This window comes from Urocitellus parryii, chromosome 12 (assembly GCF_045843805.1).
Source record: "Urocitellus parryii isolate mUroPar1 chromosome 12, mUroPar1.hap1, whole genome shotgun sequence".
NCBI lineage: Eukaryota > Metazoa > Chordata > Mammalia > Rodentia > Sciuridae > Urocitellus > Urocitellus parryii.
This window is the reverse complement of record NC_135542.1, coordinates 81,053,467-81,077,600: the sequence shown is the minus strand read 5'-3', so window position 1 is coordinate 81,077,600 and position 24,134 is coordinate 81,053,467. Positions and strand designations below refer to the sequence as shown.

Here is a 24,134-nt window from a genome sequence, read left to right as displayed (position 1 = left end):
GGATCCTTAGCACCACATAAAAATAAATAAAATAAAATAAAGGTATTGTGTCCAACTACAACTAAAAAATAAATATTAAACACATTTTAAAAAGAGTTATATTGTCCTAAAATAATAAATCAAGAAAGCAATTTCAGATACGTATGGATGGGTGCATGCTTGTAGCCCTAGCAACAGGTTTTGATTGGTTTGATTTGGGAGGTGACCAGGAGATGAGTGAGTTGGCATCCTGCCTGTAGCCAAGCCAAGGTGATAACCCTGACAGGCTTGAGAAGAAAAAATGCAAAATGTTCAAGGTATCTCTTTTTTCCCATAATCAATCTGTGCTGGGTAAACCCAAACCATTTTCACCTTTAGGGAAGGCAGCTGAGAGGATTGACTGTAGCATTGCACTTCACTAGAGAATCAGGACTTGGAGCAGTTTCCAAGTCACAATAGACCTATGAGCTGCTAAGGTTCTGCCTTTGAGAAAGTCACTATTCTTGTCTCTTTTTATAACTCTTATGCCTTTGCCTCAGTTTAATTCCATTCATATTTATTGAGCTACCAGTAAGCACATCTGCCCCAGCACATTGCCACTGTAGCACACAGCATTCTATGTACAGTCTTTGCTCTCAGCCTGCTATCTGCATTGGCCTGGTGACCTTCAAAGAAGGCACTCCTCTATATCCCTGTGCCAGAACTGTGTCCAACTCAGAGGAAATCTGTTTGGATGACTGGATGAATAAAGGAATGAACATTTCTTAAACTTAGGTGTTTGAACCTATTTATAGGCTGTAAAATCTTTTAGGAGGTATCAACCATCATTTTTATCTTAATGACATAAAATTTTTAAAAAATATTTTATTAGTTGTTGATTGACTTTTATTTATTTATATGTGGTGCTGAGAATCAAACCCAATGCCTCACATATGCTAGGCAAGCGCCCTACCACTGAGCCACAACTCCAGCCCCAATGACATAGAATTTATCAGAGTGATTTCATATGGTTAAGGTCAATATTGTTTCTTTAAATTGTTGTGTATGGGTGTGTTTAGTGTCATATCTTGTGGTAAGATTTTTTTTTTTTTTAACTTTAAAAGCAAGCCAGGCGTGGTGGCACATACCTGTAATCCCAGTGGCTTGGGAGGCTGAGGCAGGATGATTGCGAGTTCAAAGCTAGCCTCAGCAAAAGCAAGGTACTAAGCAACTCAGTGAGACCCTGTCTTTAATGAAAGACAGAAAAGGGCTGGGGATGTAGATCAGTGGTTGAGTGCTCCAGAGTTCAATCCCCAATACCCCAAACAAAAACAAAAACAAACAAAAAAACCCTTAAAGTTCGAAAGTTACTCCTGTTAGCAAACACAAAGAGAAGTACAGTACTTTGCAACAGTTCATCTGTTTTGCACATGCTAGAATCCCCCGTACCTAACACAGAGCATATTTCAATAAATATTGGTGGAATAAATAATCAGTTCATAAGCATAGATGATATTCGTTGAAGGGATATGAAAGAAGAACTAGGCCTTGATGAATGGATAGAATTTCAGTAGGCAAAGCTGTGAGAGATCATTCCAGACCCAAGAGAAGCATCAGCAAAGATGTATAAGTTACAAAAGGACCCAAGTGGAAAGTAAGATTTTCACAAAGCAGAACTGGCAAGGAGACACTAATGAGGACATTTTGAAGATGGAATGTGAATAGCGTAGGAATTGTAGAAAGTCAGTGTGAAGGCTTTCTGTACCATCCATGCAGTAAACATGGTGAAGTTTCCTGTGACACTGGTGGAGCACATTGGCAGCGACCAATCCCAATGCTTGGGTCCTAATCTTGGCTCTACCACTTACTGAGCAAGTTTAGGTAAATTCCTTCACCTTTGTACTTCATCATATGTAAAATGTGAATAGTGTTAACTATCTGTATGAGGATTAGATTCTGCTGCTAGTTAACTGTGGGAGACCAGACCTACCTCCCCAAAATATGAAGGATTGTTGAGCAAAAAACAGAAGAAACTGACATGCAGAAAGCTCTCTGCCCTTCCTCTATTGTTCTAAAAGCAGGATTGACAAAGACAAAAGAAATTCTGTGCCCCTTCTACCTGGGAGAACAGCTAACCACTCCAGACAACTTTGGACACTTACTAACCTACAGATGGCACCAGATGACCTTATGTTAACAAGCTTTACCACCAGAAAATAACTGAAAATTATTTTTCCTTGTTTTGTCGTTTCTCTAAAAATTTAGTGTTCTTGCCAGATGTGGTGGTACACACCTATAATCGTAGCTACTTGGGAGACTGAGGCAGGAGACTCAGAGGTTTGAGGACACCCTGTCTTATAATAAAAAGGGTTGGGGATATAATTCAGTGGTGAGAACCCCTGGGCTCAATCCCCAATACTGCAAAAAAAGAAAACCAGAAAAAAAAAAGCCAGGAAGAAGATAAAAAAAGGAAGAAAAGAAAGAAGGGAGGTATTGAGGGAGGGAGGGAGGGAGGGAGGAAAAGGAAAGGAAAGAAGGAAGAGAGAATTGGAGACAACTGTGTCTGACACCCAACCACATAGGTAATATGAAGTTCAAGGAATCATATTACCTTTTCCTATGACTAAAGCTCTTAGAACTTCTCCTGGCTTGTAGGAAGCACATAACAATAAAAGTCCTTTTATCCTCACTCTCCCAGGATGATCACTTTTATTTTAATTCACCAACCATCACCAAACTCCAAACTCCTAACTTGACACTTTCAGCTGAGACTTCCTGGTCAAGGCAAAGGTGATTCCTAGAGCCAATGTTGCCCACCGAAGGGCAGGAATCTTGCAGGAATGGGTCCACATTAGCACCCTTGCCAGGCTCCCTCACTGGTTAAGAGCACCCCGGGAATGAACTCAGAGTACAGCAACTGAGATCCTCCCTCAGTTGTGCATCCTGCCAGGAGATATGACAGGCACATTATCTTCTATCACTTCCCACCCCAATTATCCACTTCTTATATAGCATCTTCTAAAAGAATACAGACTAGGCTTCTATAACAAGAGATTCTCTGTCACCCCGACCTCAGTCCCCCCAAAGTGACTTAAACAAGTGACAAGTTTATTTCTCCCTCACATGATAGTCTAGGATAGTGGGGCTCAGGACCAGTGTGTTTGGCTCCCAGACTGCACCTTGTTGCCTCTCCATTTCTGAGATACTACGCTCATCTGCCTTATCAAAGACGGCTCAAAACTACTTCTATATTCTGCCCTACAGGAAGAGGGATGGATAAAAGGCAAGCACACTTCATTCCTTTTAAGAGCCTGACTCAGACCTTGCAAACATCACTTCTACACTCTCCTCATTGTGACTTAGTCACAGGTGGCTAACTCCCAATGTGAGGGGAGCAGTTGCCCACAAGAAAAAAGGTCAAGTGGATATTTGGAGAACAACTTGCAATTTCTGCTCAGGGCCACTTTCCTAAACCTGCTCCTCTTCCTGGTTGTGTCCCGTGTTTCCTCAGTAGACCTCATGTAGGCTGTCACCATCCAGAGTCACCCGAGGCTGGGATGTGCAGTGACTCTGCCTTCCCTCCTCCCCAGAGCTCCTGCACAACTAGAGGCAGCACCATCCATGCAGCAGGCTGGGCTCACACCCAGCTGGGCTCTGAGCCCACTTGCTCATCCCTCCCAGCTGACTGGACCTCCTGTTTAGTCTCCTGCGAATTCCTCAAGACATTCTTCTTTGTCTCACCCCAACTTATTTTGCTTCTGGTTATCATCTTTTGTTGCTTGTATCTTTGTAAGATCTTCCTAATGGTCTTCTGTCCCTGTTAGTCTCGTTTCCCTACAGTTCTTCCTAATAGAATTGCTGTGCTTTTACATTATTCAATGACATGTCCCATCTACCCCTTAGCAAGGCTCACTCCAGGTCTGGACCAGCCTGCCTCCCCAGCCCCACATCTAGAGCTGTTTCATTGCTGGCACCATGCTGAGAAGACAGCTCTCCAGTGCACCTGTGCCCTCGAATATCCAGAACCCTCTGCCTGGTGCGTCCTGTTTACCCTTGCCTCCGTCACCCAGGCTTTGTTCAAAATTTTCTTCTGCAAAACCTTGCTGATGTCTCAGAGAGTCACTCTTCCCTCTGTCAGGCCCATATAGCACAGATACTTTATTTTGTTTGTTTAACATATGATAGAAAGGGTATAAAGTTAAAATTAAAGCTTATTAAGTTCCTTTTTAATAGCACATACACTTTAATAGCTCTGAAATCAGAGGGTATCTTCAACAGGCAGTGCCTGATGATGGTTCTTAACTTTTGCTGAAGTACACCCAGAGAGGATTTATATTTGCTTTCCCCAGTTACATGGGGCAGCACCTTCCCGAGTCTGTGTGGAAGGCAGCCTCCGAGATGACACTCACCTTTCCCTGTCTCCTAGTATTCATGTCCGTGCATAATCCCCTCCCCTTGAGTGTGGGCTGGACCTCCCAGCTTGCTTCCAATGAATAGAATAAAGCAACAGCGATGGAATGTTTAGTTATCAAAGTTACCAAAAGACTGCTGTCTTTTTTTTTTTTTTGATACTGGAGATTGAATCCAGGAATACTCAACCATTGAGCCACATCCCTAGCCCTTTTTATTTTGAAACAGGGTCTCACTAAATTGCTTAGGGCCTCAATAAATTGCTGAGGCTAGCTTTGAACTTACAATCCTCCTGCCTCAGTCTCCCGATTATAGGCATGTGCCACCACACCCAGTGATGGCTGTCTTCTTGCTAGCACTAAAACATACTCAGGCTTGCATGCTCCCTCTCTTTTTCCCTTAGCCTTGCTCTGGTGGAAGTAAGCAGGTTTAGACGTCAGTATAGGTTTGCAAGTATATCATAGGGTCATTCCAGGCAGAGGGACTCTCTGGGTCCAAAGGTGCATAGGCTTTTTTTAAAAAAATATTTTTTTAGTTATGCATGGACACAATATCTTTGTCATGTTTATGTGGTGCTGAGGATCGAACCCAGTGCTTCACATGGGCTATGCAAGTACTCTGCCACTGAGCCACAACCCTAGCCCCTGCATTCACTTTTAATTTTGACAAATGCCCCAATTATCCTTTACCGAATTATACTGAGATGTATCTCATAAGAATGCCTTTCCCCACCTTTCTCCCTTTACCAGTATCATCTATCTTCCTGATATTTGACAGTTTGATAGATGAAATACTGTTTTAATTTAGCTTTAATTAATAAATCAGAATGAGCATTTAAAGTTTTCTCTCTTTTTTTTTTTTTTTCAGTGCTGGGTATTGAAACCAGGGCTTTGCACCTGCTACCCAAGTGCAACTCTACCATGGAGTTACAAGCCCAGCTCCAGATGTCTTGGCCATTTGTTTTTCTCCCTATACCTTTGCCCATTTTATTTTTATTAATTTTTTTAAATTTATGCATAACAGTGGAATGCATTACAATTCTTATTACACATAGAGAGCACAATTTTTCACTTTGCCCATTTTAAAAGTAGGTAATTCATACTTAATGCTTGAAGGAAAAAAATTCCTTATGCATCTGAATGTTTTGAAGCATTTCTTCATAAAATAAGAAAATCATCCTTTTGTGGCGTTTTTTTTTTTAAGCCTTTCTTAACATTCAGGCAACTAAATAAGCAAATAAGTAGAACATAACAGAAGCCAGATTTCTCAATTCTGAGGAAGGCAGTTACAGAAACAAAGGAGGTGAAGCTACAATAAACCCTACTGGACTGGAATTGGATGTGTTGATGTGAGCTCATGGTCTTTTACAAGGACAGCTACAGAAATGAAAATTTCTTACCCTTAAATGCAGACTAGACCTGGTGGGTTGCTTCTAACCAATAGAATGTGAGGAAATTATACAAGGAGTCCTCCAAGACTGAGTGCTAAAAGGATACAGCATTCACGGTGTTCTTTGTCTGGCTCTTACTGGGCATCTTCAGCTGAACCTCTGGCCAATACTTCAACAGAGCTCAAACCTGCCTAATTTTGTTACCTTATTAGTCACTTCTCTGGACTTTCCCATCTCTGAGAAGTATCCAAGCTCAGGAGCCGCCTTTGTGTCCTCCTCTCGTTCTTTCCACATCAAACCAAGAATTCTTTATATTCTCACTGCATTCTGTCCACTAGATTCCAGACCCAGGTCCTTCAGATTTGCATTGTCACTTAGTCATCTCCACTTACCTCCTACATGCTCCTCTTCAATAACCTAATTCTACAGGAAAGTCCTCGAGCAACACCCCCGCCAACCATTATTGCCTTCAACAATTTATCACTGTGTTACTTAAGACCATGTAGAAACACAAAACTGGCCATTGGCTCTTAAAGCTTTCTTTTGATGCAAAACAAGTTTACAAATCAAATGAAAACAACAGCTCAAAAACAATAAAATTCAATGAACATTTAATGTCAGATGCTGTTCTGTGGACCACACTATAATCTCAGTGGTTTTCTGGACTTCTGTGTGCCTATGCTACTACAGGAACTGATGGCCACTTTTCTCACCATTTGCCTCAACTGGAACTTTCACCATACCTTGATTAGTACAGTCAGTCACCAGGGAATTGGCTAACCCTTCACATAGGCACACCATTTGGGTATTAATTCTTTCTCTATTATCAGCTTAGGACAAAGTAACTTGGTTCCCTAAATACAGAGGCACATATGGGCAATGAAACCATGAAACACACAGCTTAAAATAGTTACCTGGGTAAGTCTGAACTTTCTTAGATTAAAATTGCAAATATTCATTTGTGAAGGGATAAATAAAATATGAAAGGCATACAAAATGAAATATTATTCAGGCTTAAAAGGGAAGAAAATTCTGACAACATGAATGAACCTTGATGACATTGTGATGAGTGAAATAAGCCAGAACCAAAAGGACACACATGTCTGACTTTACTTATACGAGGCACCTAAAGTAGTCAAATTCTGAGAGACAAAGCAGCATCCTGGCTGCCAGGGGGTTAGTGTCAGGGCTCAGAGTTCCACTTTTGCAAGACGAAAAGAGATCTGTGGATGGATGATAATGATGGTTGCACAATGTGAATATATCTATTGCTACTGAACTGTAAACTTAAAATGCTTAAGATGGCAAATTATATGTGCATTTAACCATAATAATAATTTTATTATCATCAGGTGAAAAAATTTTTAAATCCTTGCTGAGGACTCAGCAACTCAGAATATTTCTGGAGACCCTCCTCACCCACAATCCAGGTTGCTTTAATCCATTCTCCCCCATACCTGAAACAACCCTGGAATCCTAACAGGAACCTTCCTGCTTCTCACCAGCCCTCACTGTTACTCTCAACTCTTCTTGACACTAACCTTCGGCTCTGGATATTGGTATCCACCACCACCAAACTCAACATACACCATCATTTCTCTGCCTTGATTTACATTTGCTTTGATTAGCTAATCCTTCTACTCGATTAGGTCACTCTTCCTCCTCCCCCCCACAGGGACTTCTTCCCATTTAAGGGTATCATTAAGACCAATCTGCCATTAGTCACACATTCTAAATCATTTTATCACATATGCTCCCAATCATTCAACAAACATTTATTGATCATATGCCATATATATGACAATATGCTATGCCCTAAATCAAGGGCTAACTTTTTTACTTTTTATTTTTCTCATAGCCCCTTATACATTTCACAAACACAAATGTTTACTGCAGTGGGTTGAATGATGTCATACGGGTCTGAACTATCATATTCCACATATGGACAATACATTTTAAACTACTGAAATCAAGAATAGTATCACATCAGTTACCCTTCCATTGATTAACATATTGCCTTCAATGGAAGGGTAACTGATGTGATACAGCAATCTGTATACGGGGTAAAATTGGGAGTTCATAACCCACTTGAATCAAACTGTGAAATATGATGTATTAAGAACTATGTAATGTTTTGAACGACCAACTATAAAAATAAATAAATAAATAAAATAATGGTATTGTGTCCATCTTAAAAAAAAAAAAAGAATAGTATCACCTCAGGACTTCTTTGAAATAATAGGATGTTTTGTTGTTGATAGTAATTTGTTTTTTGGACGAATCTTAAAAAGCAGCTGTTAATACAAGAAAGGTTTCAGGAATGAATTCAACAGGTATTATACAGTAAAAGAACCTACTCTTGGGGCTGGGGTTGTGGCTCAGTGGTAGAGTGCTCTCCTAGCACATGCGAGGCCCTGGGTTCCATCCCCAGCACCACATAAAAATAAATAAACAAAATAAAGATATTGTGTACAACTAAGAAATAAATATAAAAAAAAAGAGAACCTACCCTCGTTTTTGGAAGCTTCCATAACAACATCTGCAATGTTACTTGATCATGAATACCTGGGATCACAGGAATACTAGAACAGGTATTTCCTTAAAAGTGTTCCTTCAGCCCAGGGTGGTGGCAAAAACCTGTAATACCACCGGCTCAGGCATTGAGGCAGGAGGATGGCAAGTTCAACATCAGCCTCAGCAACTTAGCAAGGCCCTAAGCAACTTAGTAAGACCCTGTCTCAATATAAAAAAAATTAAAAAGGGCAGGGATGTGGTTCAGAGCTTAAACACCCCTGGGTTTAATCCTGGTAGAAAAAAAAAAAAGTACTCCTTGAATATGATTTACCTAACAGACATCTGCACAAACATAAAAAACTTTATTCTCATGTTAGGACAGTGTTTGAGTAGGAACAGTTTTAAGAATGCTTAATACAATTTGTTTATTGAACTCAGAGTTGAGTCTTTGGAAAATTATATTCAAGCCTAAGGATTTTACTTACAGAATTCTGTATGTGGCTCACACTTCTTTCTACACAAAGGTAAAATAATATCTGTATTTGCTTAATTCTCATTATTTTGTTGTTTCAACATGACTTGGTACACTCAGTCATTTCAATGTTAGTCAAAGATTATATTTTTTTCATTCTCAGCTTTTTTTGAGCTTCATTTTCTCTCTTTATGTTCTCGAGTGTAACTTCGAGGTGCAGAGTATTCATTACCAAGATCCACGACAATTACTTCCCTAGAAAATGTCACTCCTTTTAAAGGTCTTTTTGAGTTTTCAACATCTGAAGAAACTCTATTGACAGGTAGGTGTGTTATCTTCAACTTTTCACCCTACAGAGAAATGGCACAAATAGTATAAGTGATCAATTTATGAACATGACAAGTCCTGCTTTTAAAAATATAGGTTCTATGTACACTGTGAATGAGACACAGAAAAGGTATTTCTAAATGATGTAAGAAAGCAACAATACTGAATAATATTCCATTGTGTATATATATCACAGTTTATTTATCCATTCATCTATTGAAGGGCATCTAGATTGCTTCCACAGTTTAGCTATTGTGAATTGAGCTGCTATAAACATTGATGTGGCTGCATCACTGAAGTATGCTGTTTTAAAGTCCTTTGGGTATAGACTGAGGAGAGGGTCAAATGGTGGTTCCATTCCAAGTTTTCTTAGGAATCATCACACTGCTTTCCAGATTGGTTACACCAATTTACAGTCCCACCAGCAATGTATGAGTGTACCTTTCCCCCCACATCCTTGCCAACACTCATTGTTGTCTGTATTCTTGATAACTGACATTCTGACTGGCATGAGATGAAATCTTAGAGTAGTTTTGATTTGCATTTCTCTAATTACTAGAGATGTTGAACATTTTTTCATATATTTATTGATTGAATGTGTATAAGTGGATGCTGATTCATAATGGGGGGACATGGAAAAAATGGAGGAACTTTGGGCAAAGGGGAGGGGAATGAGGGCAGGAAAGATGGTGGAATAATGGGCTGGGGTTGTGGCTCAGCTGTAGGGTGCTCACCTCGCACGTGCGGGACCCTGGGTTCGATCTTCGGCACCACATATCAAATAAATAAATAAATTAAATAAAGGTATTGTGTCCAACTACAATTAAAAAATAAATATTAAAAAAAAAAAGATGGGGGCTGGGGATGTGGCTCAAGCAGTAGCGCGCTCAAGTGCGACCTGGGTTCGATCCTCAGCACCACACACAAAATGAAAGATGTTGTTTCCGCCAAAAACTAAAAAATAAATATTAAAATTCTCTCTCTCTCTCTATCTCTCTCCCTAAAAAAAAAAAAAAAAAAAGGATGGGGGCTGAGGTTGTGGCTCAACGGTAGAGTGCTCCCCTCGCACCCTGGGTTCAATCCTCAGCACCATATACCAAATAGATAAATAAAATAAAGATATTGTGTCCAACTATAGCTAAAAAGTAAATATTTTAAAAAATTATTAAAAAAAAGATGGTGGAATGAGATGGACATCATTACCCGAGGTACATGGGTGACACTGTATTGTGTACAACCAGAGAAATAAAAAGTTGTGCTGCAATTGTGTACAATGAATCAAAATGCATTCTGCTGTCATACACAACTAATTAGAATAAATAAATAAATTGATTAATAAAAAAGAAAGCAACAATAATCCATCATGATCACATTTTTATATTTCTGTGGTTGTAAAAATCTACATTGACACAAAATTATTTGATAACATGTATTACTCTCTCTATAAAACACTCAGGAGCCACAGTCATGTGATGGGAGGGCATGTGCCTATTGTCATTTGGAGTCCTGAATATGAGCTTACCAAAGGTCTGGCAATCTCTGTGCTGCTGGGGATAGAGCCCAGAATTAGAGCAGGGCCACAGGAGCTGGTCCTGGGTTTGGCCACAGTGGAGAAGTGAATAATTTGTTCATTTTTTGTTGTGTGGTGGTGGGGTTTTTGTTTTGCTTTTTTTTTTTTTTTGGAGTGTAAAAGAGTAGGATTTAGACAAGTGAGAAGAAGAGACAGAACTCCTGCAGGGTGAGAAAGGACCCAATGGGGGTTGCCCTTTGTCTCATGTTTTCACTTGTAACACAAGAACCTTGGATCCCTAGATGACCTAACAAGATTTCTTCTAGCTATAAAATCATAGGAGCCTAAAAATAAAAGAAAGTGAAAGGGAATTATGAACTAAAACACAAATGTAAGAATGAAGAATGAGCTGGGCACAGTGCCCCATGCTTATTATAATCCCAGGTACTCAGGAGACTGAGGCAGGAGGATTGCAAGCACAAGATCAGCCTAGGCAACTTAGCAAGACCCTGTCTCAAAATAAAATAAAAACAGCTAGAGATGTAGCTCAGTGGCAAAGCACCTGTGGGTTCAGTCTGCAGTACCTGGGTGGGGGAGGTGAGACTGAAGAATGAGCTCACTTCTAGGCTTGGCATATGAAACTGGTTTTACTAATATGAAATGAGATTTAGGAGAATGGTTTAAATGACTAGACACTGGACTCATTCCAGGTACAAACCAAAGTTACAAGGGATGCCATCCCTTGTTATTATACCTGGCTGAGTGATTTTTCCATCTCTTCAAACTAAAGCTAAACCTTAGGAGTAGAAAAAGCACATCACCTCTTGATCAGTTTCTCCAGCATTCCCAGACACTTGCTTCTTTTTCATTTTGTCTCCCTCCTGTGCCTCCATGTCCTCTCTGTTTTCTAAGGATGTGGCCACCGCTTCCTTATTCCGTCTCTGGACAAGAATGCCGTGCCTCACTGGTGCATTCATTCCCATGATTTCCATTATGACCCTGGAAAAATCAACCAGCAGGGTTTTAAAAATCCATGCATCCTAGTCAACATTATCATCTACAAAAGTGACTTTCTACCGAATCCTCAGGTACAGACTTTTCTTGGCCTTCTGTATTATTCTCCACATTAGCAGGCGAACACTCTTCACCTCCGTTAGCATCTGTACAAGGAATTTTTTCTGTCTCTTCTCTCTTGCCTTGAAAACTGAAAACAAATAAGCAAAAAATTCAGAAAAGGAAAAATGACCCTGATTCTGGCTTGGGAATTTCACTTTAACAGGAAATTAGCATTTCTAAAACCCTAAAATGGAAAACATACATAACTGCAACATTACTTCTTCTATTTTGTTTTATATCATTTCTAGATACATATGCTAGTGTGACTTGAAATCTGATCCCAACTTATCAACATGGATTTATACCATTTATATAAAAAAACCACCAATAAAAGGAGGATGCAAATGAGGCAAATTAGAAGGATGATGAAGAAAGTGAATGCTGTGGCCTCAAAGCTAATACGGTTGCCAGCCGATATGTCCACTTTCACAATCATAGATTCCCCAAAGCCTTCTCCAGCTCAGTTTGAATGTAGTTCTTTTGTTCTTTAAGTTTTCTAGAAACAGAAGGAAAAAAAAGGCTGATTTCATTGTTGTTCTTTTGATCAGCTGAGCTTCATAAAAGACACTCTGCTTGTGTTGGTGTGACTCACACTGGCTAGTTTCTCTCCATAAATGTGGTGGGGGCTGAGGTGGACAGAGGGGAGACTGAGCTGGGACCTGTTGATCACTCAGCTCACCTCCCCTCACCCCAAAAATTATCTGAATCCAGAGGGGAGAGGAACTGGAGCAGCTGGAGCCAAGCCCAGCTCCCATTCTTCTCTCTTCAGTGACATCACAGAATCATGGAACTGCTGAGTTAGAGACCATTGCCTGGCATCAGGGGAACCACTCAACTCTCCTCTGAGTGCAGCGTGTCTGTGTTCTCCTCTGAGAGGTCCAGCCTGGAGACCACATTCACTGTCTTGACCATACGTTGGACAAAGATTTTCTTCCTAGTCTCCAAACACTGTCTTTCCATTCCCAACCTAAGCCTGATGCTCTTATTGCTTGTTCATGGACTGGAGCAACTGGCCCACTTCCTTCTTATAAATCCCTTCCATATCCTCAAGGTCAGTAATGAACCCTACCTCTAACCGTGCTCTCTCCAGCCTGAATAGCCCATCTTCTTCCAATCCCATCTCTCTGGATCTACTTCCTGGATACACCAAAAAATTGGCAGCTCTGAAGGCTATGGCTTGAGGCAACAGGAGTAGAACAAGATGATCAGAGTGAAGATGAACCCTGGCCCTGATCTAACTTCAGGTAAGAGCAAGTGACACCATGGCAAGGAAGGAGAGGACAGAGGTAGGACTTTCTGAGAAGGAAGATAAAAAAGAATAGGGCATCTATTTTAATATCTAATATAATATCAGGCTGGGTAGTTTTTTTTTTTTGTACCAGAGTTTGAACCTAGGGACCCTTAGGTTCAGCCACATCCCTATCCCTTTTGTATATTTTACTTAGGGTCTCAATAAATTACTGAGTCTGGCTTTGAACTCTTGTCTGATCCTCCCAAGCTGACTCTGGTAATTATGATGAAAAGAAATGTATTTCCTACTGCTCTGGAGGTTGGGAAGCTGAAGATCAAGGTGTCGGCAATTAAGAGCCCCATCTCTCTGCTTCCAAGATGGTGACTTGAATGCTGGTCCTCTGTAGGGAAGAAATGTCATGTGCTCACATAGCCGAAGAGCAAACTCGACCCACAAGCCCATTTTAAAACAGCACAGGAAGGCACTCCCAGACACCTCCCAACTCTGTCGCACTGGGGATTATGTTTCTAATATCAGTTTTGGAGGGTACACATTCAAACCACAGTAGTGGGGGGTCTTTGGACTACAGTCACATGTGCTGTCTTCCAGAAGGGCATGATATGCAGCTTCTTTATCTCTGGATGCTCTAGCAATCAGCACTTGAATGCTCCATAAAATTGTGTGTGTGTGTGTGTGTGTGTGTGTGTGTGTGTGTAAACACAAATCAAATTTGTTGGAGGGTTCAAGGCCAATTTTTAAAAATATTTTATTTTATTTTTTTAGTTGTAGTTGGACCCAATACCTTTATTTCATTCACTTATTTTTATGTGGTGCTGAGGATGGAACCCAGGGCCCCGAGCATGCTAGGCAAGCAGCTCTACAGCTGAGCCACAGTCCTAGCCCTCAAGGCCAATTTTGCAGAATACCTGAACATCAGATCCACTCCTTACAGCAAAATTCCTGGACTACTCCTCCAGCCAAAGCACCCAGATAAAAATTCAGAGCCTGTTTCCTTACTCTCCATGGTGCCAGAATGATGTTAATAGTCCAAATCTGCTCCCATGTCATGGACATGTATTAGGCTGTTTGTGAGAAGATGGAAACATTTTATATTGATCTACTAGTGGCTACAAAGGTATATACGTATATTAAAAAAAAAAAAAAACATTTCATGCCCTTTACTATGTGATATTAGAACTCAACACACAGGAAAATAAGGCCAATCCTCAGCCTGAGTTTGAGTCTGCAAGTTGGTTCTGTCTCCAAGATTTACCAGAAACATTGGGAGATGGGAGACCTGTAACAAATACATAATAGAAACAACTCGTAGGATTGGTTACACTGAATCATAAGGGCTTTCACTGAATGTGGCTTAGGGAATCAATATCTTAAATTTATATGTATGGTTAACATAATTCTGGAAAATGGAGTGTTATACAACTTTGGTCTCCAAATCACATTTTAAATGCACTGGACTGTAAGCTCTGTGTGGTCATGGGGTCTCACTCAGAGACAGATCTCCAGGCTCCAACAAAGCATTCCTGGCACAGAGATGTTTGCTACAAATATTATTTGTGGTGGGACATTATAATTGATTTAGCAGAAATGTAAATGGATTATAAAAGAATACTATGAACCAACCACTATATGCTAAAATATTGAATAACTTAAATAAAATGAAAGTATTCTGAAAAACACAAAACCTATCAAGACTAAAACAGAAAGAAATAGAAAACCTAAACAGACCTATAATGATATTTGAGTCAATTATCAAAAACTTCCCCATAAATAAAAGCCCTAAGTGACATAAAGTCACTTGGGAACTCTACCAAACATTTAAAGAACTAATGCTAATCTTTTTCAAACTCTTCCCAAATATTGAAGAGGGAATCCTTTTTTCTTTTCTTTCTTTTTTGGTACCAGGAATTGAACTCAGGGGTACTTAACCACTGAGCCACATCCCAGCCCTTTTAAATATTTTATTTAGAGACAGGGTCTGGCTGAGTCTAAGTACCTCATTAATCTGCTGAGGCTGGCTTTGAACTCGCAATCCTCCTGCCTCAGCTCCTGAGTTGCTCAGATTACAAGCTTGAGTCACCGCACCCGGTGAGGGAATATTTTCTAATTGATCTATAGGACTGGCATAACCCTGATATAAAAGTTATACAAGGACACTCTACAAAAACTAAAGACCAATATCCTTTGTGACTATATTGATACAAAAATTCTCAACAAAGCATTAACAAACCAAATTCAGCAGTTATACACCACAACCAAGTGGGATTTCTTCCAGGAATGCTAGGATTTACAAAAATTGTTCAGATGTCCCAATAGAGGATTAATAAAACATAAAAACTTAAAGGAGGTAGGTGGTATGGTGAGAAAGAGAAAAGATACCAAATAAAACATTGTATACAACTAGTCTAAAACTGAAGCTTAGCCCTGAGCTCAGAGGGTCATCACTGCCCCAGTCTCTTGAGCCTGAAATCTGGAAGCCACCACACACTCCATCTCTTTCCCCTCTAATTAAAGACCAAATCCTGCTGATTTGACATGCTATTTTTTTTCCCCAAATCACTTCTCCTTTCCTTCTCCATCACCTGTGGCTCAAAGGTCAGCCAGGATGGCATTACCTCTCCCTGCACCATGTCAAGAGTGTCCGACTGGTCTCCTTGCCTCTGATCCATCAGTTATCTTGGTCCAATCCATCCTGGTAATGCTATTCTTAGCCCAGACCCTTCAATGGCTCCCCACAACCAACAGGTAAGCCTTCTGGACCTGCCGTACCTCCCTGGCCTCATTTCCCATCATGCCTCTTACCATTCTCTACACTCTTAGTCCTCCCATCTCAGTGTCTCTGCCCCACATAAACTCTGGATTGTCCCACATACCTCATCTAACATCCTCCAAGAAGCCTTCCCTCAGAGGATGGGAGATGCTTAATGCATTGTGTTGAAATCGTTTCTTCTCCGGTTTGTAGCACCCACTAGACTCAGTTTCTTGAGGGAAGGTTTTGAGGCTTATGCATCTTTGTTACTCAAGAGCCTGGCACTTCTTTGAAAAAGATTTATTGAGGACCTACTGTATGGTGGGTAGCTTGGTAAAGAAGGCTGACAAGTTGCCTATTTCATGGCACTGGTACTCCTGAGAGAGATGGAAGCAAATTCTGTGGATGAGCCAGATCCCACAGGTGCAAAGAGAAAGGAGCTTCCTTCTTCCCTTATCCTCCATATCCTCCCAACCCACTTTGATGAATCATGTCTTCCCGGTTCCTACCTCTTTGTGGATAATTAAATAGATGCTCTCCTTGTTTTGGCTTTCAAAATCCCAGCTCCCGTGCACTGATTACATTTCCAGTCTTCTTTTAAATGGAAACATCTCCCTGCCTCCAGCTGGGGTCTGTCTGAGGTGTGACCAGACCTTCTCTCCACCCCTCTGCACTTGCTATTGGATGGTGTTACAATGGTCTTGGCAATTCTGAAATCCAGAAAAGTGAATTAGGGACATGTTCAGTTTGGGATTCGTGACATATATTCGTGTGATTTCCGGTAACCTCCATATATAATGAAATGATTTCCAGCTGTCCTGCTATAGGAATGGCTCCCAGGAATACTCTCTAACACTTCCTGGGCCAGTTCACCCTGAGTCATGAAACAGAGGTGCAGAACCAGAGGTGGATAATGATATGAATGTCCTATTACACCTGGGGCTGGGAACTTTTGAAAAATGGAGGAGAAACAGGTTTGAAATGTATAGATTTAGCAGTTGGTTTGCAAAAAATCTTCTAATCACTTGACAATGTAAAACTGTGAGTGAATGATTCGGTACTCATTTGTCAAACAAAATCTCTCTCAGTAATAAATGTACACCATCAATGTCATATGAAGAAGCAATTAAAGCCTATGTTGACAACATACAGGAAAAAGTATTATGGAAATGTGTCAGGCAGTTCATTTTCAGAAAATGTTATTTTTCTGAATTTGTGGTATCTGTCAGCTTTTAAAATTATCTAAATTTATTTTCTTATTTTAAATATTCACATTCATACCTCATTTTTTCCCCCTTAAGTACCAGGGATTGAACCCAGGGACAATTAGCCACTGAGCCACATCCCCCAGCCCTTTTTACTTTTTAGTTGAGACAGAGTCTCACTAAGTTGCTTAGAGCCTCTGTAAGTTGTTAGCCTCAAACCTCTGATCCCCACAACCAACTGGTAAGCCTTCTGGACCTGCCTTACCTCCCTGGCCTCATTTCTCATCATCAGACTCCCAAACTGCTGGGATTATAGGAAGGCACTCCCACACCCAGCTTCAAACCTTATTTTCTTAATAATTTTGAATTGTTCTTTTTGGGGGGAGGCTGGGGCTTGAACCCAGAGGCACTTTGCCACTGAGCTACATCCCCTTTTTATTTATCTTATATTTTATTTTGAGACAAGGTCATGTTACGTTGCTGGGGGACCTTGCTAAATTGCTGAGGTTGACCTCCAACTTGTGATCCTCTTACTTCAACCTCCTGATTTGTGATTACAGGCATGTACCACCTTGTATTGTTCTTTAAAAAGTGCTAAATGTGGCGTGGTGTCAGGTCCCACAAAACCTGGATTCATCCCTTCCCAGGGATATGTATCAATCTTTTTTCCTGCCCACCTCCTTTGTTTTGTACTAGGGATTGAACCCAAGACCTCATGCATGGTAGGCAAGTGCTCTACTGTTAAGCTACATTTCCAGCCCTTTTAATTTTATTCTGAGACAAAGTGGGGCTGAATTACTCAGGCTCTCAGGGAACCTGTGATCCTTCTACTTTAGCCTCCCAAACAGCTGGGATTACAGGTGTTCACATTGCACCTCAGGCTAATCTGAGAAGTCTCCTCTAAATGCAATTAGCCCCTTCCTCCAGCTCCTTCCTCCAGCACAAATGCAAAGCATACTGATAACTGTCTCCTAGGAAATCTTCCCTCCACATCTTCACCCTCTACTCTTTCATGGGTTATATAGGTGGGTAGATTACTGATGAAGGAAGAACCAATTTCTCCACCCCTCACTTGTATGGGGCGGGGGTAGGTCCCAGGAGTACTTGTTAAGTCTTGTGTCACATCTGACCTTTAGAACCTCTGCTAAAATTCGAAGTCACACAGCAACTATAATATGAGTAAGCAAACCAACATGAACTTCAGATCTCACAAATGCTATAAAGAAAATAAAGTGATTGGGATTAAGAATGAATGAAGCCTACTTTCTACAACCAGGAGAGAATGAAGAGAAGGAACCACTCTTAGAAGATCTGGGGTAGAGAGAATTGAGTGCAAAGACCCTGAGGAGAAACTGAGCTGGGTGTTGAGAGCCACAGCTGAAGGGGCCCCAGCAAACTTCCAGCTGCCAGCAAACTTTCAGACTGCCAGCTGATGATTGGCTCACAGCGGCCCCAGCAACATCTAGCTGATTGGCTCCTCTGCGGTGATGCTCATTGGGGGACTTCTTTGGCTCCGCCCATGCGACCCAGCCAATCGGCCTCAAGAGCAGGAGGATTGTGGGAGGTGGTGAGGCTTGTGGTTGTGGGAGAGGCTTGTGGGAAGCTGGTGGTGGCAGTTGGGCTCTGAGGGTTTATCCTGAGGAGCTGTTTTGTTTGGCCTGTGTGGTTCTAAAAATAGAGTTCGTTTCTTTTGACAAGTGGCTCCTGAATTGTGCCCAGCCAGACTGCCGCAGCTGGGCATAGTCAAGGACCCAGGGAAGGCTAGGACATTCAGAGCACATCTTATCAAGGAGCTTAGGAGACTAAACCCAAGTCAAAGTCTGGCAGGGGAGACAACACACAGGACACACATAGTTCAGCAGTTTAATTTTACTCTAAGTAGGAGAGGAAGTCATCTGGCAGTTTTAGTTAGGAATGCAACATGCTCAGATTTTTTATGTCTTTTAGAGATCTGGCTGGTTGCGATGAAAATGTAGATGAAGCAAGTCAGGAAAGAGCAGAGCCAAGAGACTAGAAGAAGCAGGTAAAAGAACTGGATCAGGATGGTAGCTGTGGATGACCCAGAGTGCGGGTGCTGACCGTTTTGTGTCAGACCACCAGCTGTTTCCAGGTTGGAGGTGGTCAAGCCTTTAGAGGACAACACAGACCTGGAGTGGACACCTTGACTGCAGCCCTGTGCAGAGACTGGGAAGCAGAGTCCTGGCTCAGTTGGGCCAGATTCCTGACCCTCAAACCCTGAGCTGATGCTACGTGGTGGGATCACTGGTTACACAGCAGAGAACTAATACAGTTCCCAGGTGATGCTGATGTGCTTAGTCTGGGACCACACTCTGAGTAGCAAGGTTGAAAAGAAGGAGAGTGAGATCATTCAGAGGAGAACTAGAGCAGTCAACAGAAGGGCCTGCGGAGACTGGCATTGGAAAGCATCCTGGTGACTGCATGTGCTGCTGTTTGTCCTGCCCAGTGCAAACACAACTAAAATAAACCATCCCTGAAGAAAAAGAATCACTGGAATAATTAAGGAGTCAATAAAGTTGGACAAACATTTTTTGGAGAATCTGTTTAGGGTTTTAAAATTTTCTGTAAAGCTCTTAATACTGATGACCTTAGTTATAGTCATAGATCCAGAATCTTCCTTTTAAGTATTAGTTTCAAAAAACTGTTACTGAATTTAAGAACTTGGAGGAAAAGAATAAGTACAAAGTTAGGACTGATCTTAGAACATTATATATACTATCCAATCAGAAATTTGGAGCATGTGATGAGGTCAAGGGAAATAAGAGCATTAAAAAAAAAAAAAAGACAGGGGCTTGGGTTGTGGCTCAGCTGTGGAGAGCTTGCCCCTTCCCTGTGAGGCAGTGGGTTCGAGCCTCAGCACCACATAAAAATAAATAAACAAAGGCATTTTGCTTATCCACTATATATATATATATATATATATATATATATATATATATATATACATGTACCAAACTATTCATAGCACAGCAGCTCTATTTATGATAGCAAAAAAATAAGGGGAAGCTAGGTGTGATAATGCATGTCCATAATCTCAGCAACTCAGGAGGCTGAGGCATATTTGAGGCCAGCCTCAGCAACTTAGCAAGAACTCATCTCAAAAAAAAAAAAAAAAAAAAAAAAAAAGACTGGGGATGTAACTCACTGGTAAAGTACTCTTGGATGCAATCCCTAGTATCTACCAAGCAAGCAAGCAACCAACAAACTAGGGAGAAAACTGTCTACTAACTGAAAAATGAATAAATAAAGTATGGAACATTCATAAAACTAAATTCTATGCAGTGATAAAAGAGTGCACTACTGATACAGCAATCTGAATAAATCTTAAAAGTGAAGGAGTCAGACACAAAAAGATATACATTGTATGAATTCATTTACACAGAGTTTAAGAACAGGCAAACAGTGTATGGTAATTAAAATCAGAATAGCATAGTGACTTCTGAGAAGGGAAGTAGTGCCTGCAATAACCACAAAGGAACCTTCTGGGCTGATACAAATGCCCTACATCTAGACCTGGATGTTGGTTAGATAAATGAATATGACTGTAAAATTTACTGGACTTTATGCTTAAGATCTACTATATACTTTATGCCAATTTTACCTCCATTTTTAAAATACAAATACCCTGAAATAGATGAGTCTGGATCTCTTGGAAAGTAACTGGGCTGAAGATACAAATTTGAGATTTGTCTGCACAGAAAACATTTAATTCCATGGGTCTGCATGAGATCAATTAGGCAGTGAATTTAGATAAAGGAGAGAAGAGACTCCAGATAAAGGCCTAGGGAACCAGAGGATAGGAAAAGGAAAATAAATGAGCAAAACAGACTGAGATGAGAATTAGGAGAAGGTTGTCTCGGGGCAAATGCTTTAAAAGAAATGGAATGGTGAACTGCATGAAATGCTTCTGAAAGCCAGAAATGAAGCAGAGAAATAGGATATAAAAGATGTTCAGCTGTGAATAGAGGCTGTCTTCCAATATAATCTAGTCCAATTAATTCCCAGTTCCAACTCTAGTCCCACCATTTAAGCTTCAACAAAACCTAAAATCTTTTGATTTAAAGAACTATAGCAAAAGCTTAAAAAAAAAAAAAAGTCTGCCTGATGAAGATTGCAAATTCAAGGCCAGCCTCAGAAACTCATCGAGGCCCTAAGCAACTTGATGAGACTGTGTCTCAAAATAAAAGATAAATAGTGCTGAAACTGGGTGAGGTTGTGGTGCACACCAGAAATCCCAGTGGTTGCGGAGGCTGAGGCAGGAGGATAAAGAATTCAAAGCCAGCTCAGCAAAATGATATAGAATGATGAAATGATATAGAAGAGACAGTAATCTTGAAAAGTTTCAGGATGATACCTACTTCTATGGGAGAGTTCAAGAACAGGCAAAATTGGTATATGGTAATTAAAGTCAGAATAGCATAGTGACCTCTGAGAAGGGAAGTAGTGACTGCAATAACCACAAAGGAATCTCCTGGGCTGATATAAATGCCCTATATCTAGACCTGGGTGTTGGTTACATATATGAATACAACTGTAAAATTTACTGGACTGTAGCTTAAGATCTGCTATGGAGCCTTCCGCGCATGTTGGGGTGACTGGACGGCAGCGGTGTTGGGACCATGTCCTTGGAGGTGACCAGGAAGACTGCAGGGATGGTGCTAGCAGAGTTGTATGTCTCAGATCAAGAGGGAAATAATGCCACGGGAGATGGAACCAAAGAGAAACTATTTAAAACAGGCCTAAAGGCTTTGATGACAGTAGGAAAAGAACCATTTCCTACCATTTATGTGGATTCACAAAAAGAAAATGAGAGGTGGGACATTATTTCTAAATCACAGGTGAAGAACATTAGGAAAATGTGGCATAGGGAGCAAATGAAGAGTGAATCCCGAGAGAAGAAAGAGGCAGAAGATAATTTGCGAAGAGAAAAGAACCTCGAAGAAGCAAAGAAGATTACCCTTATGATCCAAGTCTGCCAGAGCCACATGTGTGAAGATTCATGCATTAGAAGGATATAGAGGCCAGAGAGTAAAGGTGTTTGGCTGGGTCCATAGGCTGCATAGGCAAGGAAAGAATTTAATGTTCCTGGTATTGCGGGATGGTACGGGTTATCTTCAGTGTGTCTTGTCGGATGAGTTGTGTCAGTGTTACAATGGAGTAGTTTTGTCTACTGAGAGTAATGTTGCTGTAATATGGAATACTAAATCTTACTCCAGAGGGCAAGCAGGCTCCAGGGGGCCAAGAGTTGAGTTGTGACTTCTGGGAACTTATGGGGTTGGCCCCTGCTGGAGGAGCAGACAACTTAATCAATGAAGAATCTGATGTTGATGTCTAGTGAACGACAGGCACATGATGATCCGAGGAGAAAAATGTCCAAAATCCTAAAAGCATATTCCAGGATCACCAGGTGCTTCAGAGATCACTTCTTTGATAGGGCGTACTGTGAAGTTACTCCTCCAACGTTGGTGCAGACACAGGTAGAAGGTGGTACTACGATCTTCAAGCTTGACTATTTCGAGGAAGAGGCATTTTTGACTCAGTCCTCTCAGTTGTACCTGGAGACCTGCCTTCCATCCTTGGGAGATGTTTTTTGTATTGCACAGTCATACAGTGCAGAACAATCCGGAACACGAAGGCACCTGGCTGAGTACACTCACGTGGAAGCTGAGTGCCCTTTCACCTTTGAGGATCTCCTGAACAGATTGGAGGACTTGGTTTGTGACGTGGTAGATAGTCTTAAAAAATCACCGGCAGCAAGCATAGTGTATGACCTCAACCCAAACTTTAAACTCCCTAAACGGCCTTTCAAACGGATGAACTACTCAGATGCTATTGGGTGGCTAAAAGAACACAATGTGAAGAAAGAAGATGGGACTTTCTATGAATTTGGAGCAGATATCCCAGAAGCTCCTTAGAGACTGATGACAGACACCATTAATGAACCAATCTTGCTGTGTCGAATTCCTGTGAAGATCAAGTCTACATGCAGCCATGTCCTGAGGATTCCCACTTACTGAATCTGGTGCTCAATGTTGGTGAGATTGTGGGAGGCTCAATGCGTATCTGGGATAGTGAAGAAATGCTGGCAGGTTATAAAAGGGAAGGGATCGACCCCACTCTGGTATACAGATCAGAGAAAATATGGTACATGCCCTCATGGAGGATACTGCTTGGGCTTGGAACGATTCCTGACTTGGATTCTGAATAGATATCACATCCGAGATGTATGCTTGTACCTTTGATTTGTCCAGCACTGTAAGCCATAACTGATTCCTCCTAAAGCATGAAGAAAAGATGGTCATGAAAGAAACAGATTGCCTCATTAAAATGAAACAAAATGCCAAATTGTTCCATGTTTATTCCACTGGGGTATAGCTTTCTGTTTTTTTTTTTTTATTCCCAACTACCATAAAACCATAATAAGTAGTCCACATTATTTGAACATAAGGGGACATTGATATCATTTTAAGAAAAAATATCCACTACAAAGTCTGGGGAAAATATGTGGCATGTAACTCTGTAGTTAATGGATACATTTCAGCATTTTATCCAGTTATAGCAATTGTGTTAAACATGCCATACATAATTAAACAGTTTTTAATTTTCGTGTAAGGTATCCTAAAAATATATTTAAAACTTAATCTTTCTGAACTTTTAAATGTAACTGGAATTATTTAATTTGTATCATTTTATTGTATCAGTGATTTAAAACACATCTGCGGGGGCAGTTCGAAGTGTGGGCATAAAGATTTGCTAGTATTGGAGGGTACCTCAGCAGTAGATTCTGGAATCTAATGAGTACCATGTTTGACATTAGTTAATCTTTTCTGAATCCACATAGCTGCTTTTAATTTTGAGGCATATGAATTGATATGGAAGAATTTGTAAAAGTGGAATTGCCTTAAAATTTAAAGTGAGCATAATTGTTGGGGAGAGGCATGGTATTCAAATGATTGACAGCATCCTTCATAGCATTAGTTTAAGATAAAGGGGTAGACCGAGTTTCCTTTTTTTCCGGTGATTCTTAGAATTAAAAATATGTTCCAAAGGAATTTGGCAGTTTGGGGCCGGGGTTGTGGCTCAGTGGTAGAGCATTTGCCTAGCATGTACGTGCCCTGGATTCGATCCTCAGCACTGCATAAAAATAAATAAAGGTATTGTGTCCAACTACAACTAAAAAATAAATACTTTCAAAAAAAATAATTTGGCAGTTTGA

General features: G+C 40.7%; 1 protein-coding gene and 1 pseudogene across 1 annotated transcript; one reads left to right on the top strand and one right to left on the bottom strand.

Annotated features, from left to right (window-relative positions):
- Positions 1-8,920: 8,920 nt before the first annotated feature.
- On the bottom strand, positions 8,921-11,573 carry C12H2orf74 (chromosome 12 C2orf74 homolog). Its single transcript, XM_026387179.2, has 2 exons — positions 11,403-11,573; positions 8,921-9,094 (listed from the first exon to the last, which is right to left on the bottom strand). The coding sequence occupies exons 1-2, from the start codon at positions 11,571-11,573 to the stop codon at positions 8,921-8,923; spliced, it is 345 nt and encodes a 114-aa protein (XP_026242964.2).
- Positions 11,574-21,537: 9,964 nt separating this feature from the next.
- On the top strand, positions 21,538-23,184 carry LOC113181640 (asparagine--tRNA ligase, cytoplasmic pseudogene; annotated as a pseudogene).
- Positions 23,185-24,134: the final 950 nt, after the last annotated feature.

Coding starts and splice junctions, on each gene's coding strand:
- C12H2orf74 (XM_026387179.2), bottom strand. CDS start 11,573: ATGGAAATCATGGGAATGAATGCACCAGTGAGGCACGGCATTCTTGTC. Junction 9,095..11,402: donor CTGGAGAAACTGATCAAGAG/GTGATGTGCTTT, acceptor ATTTCTCTGTAG/GGTGAAAAGTTGAAGATAAC.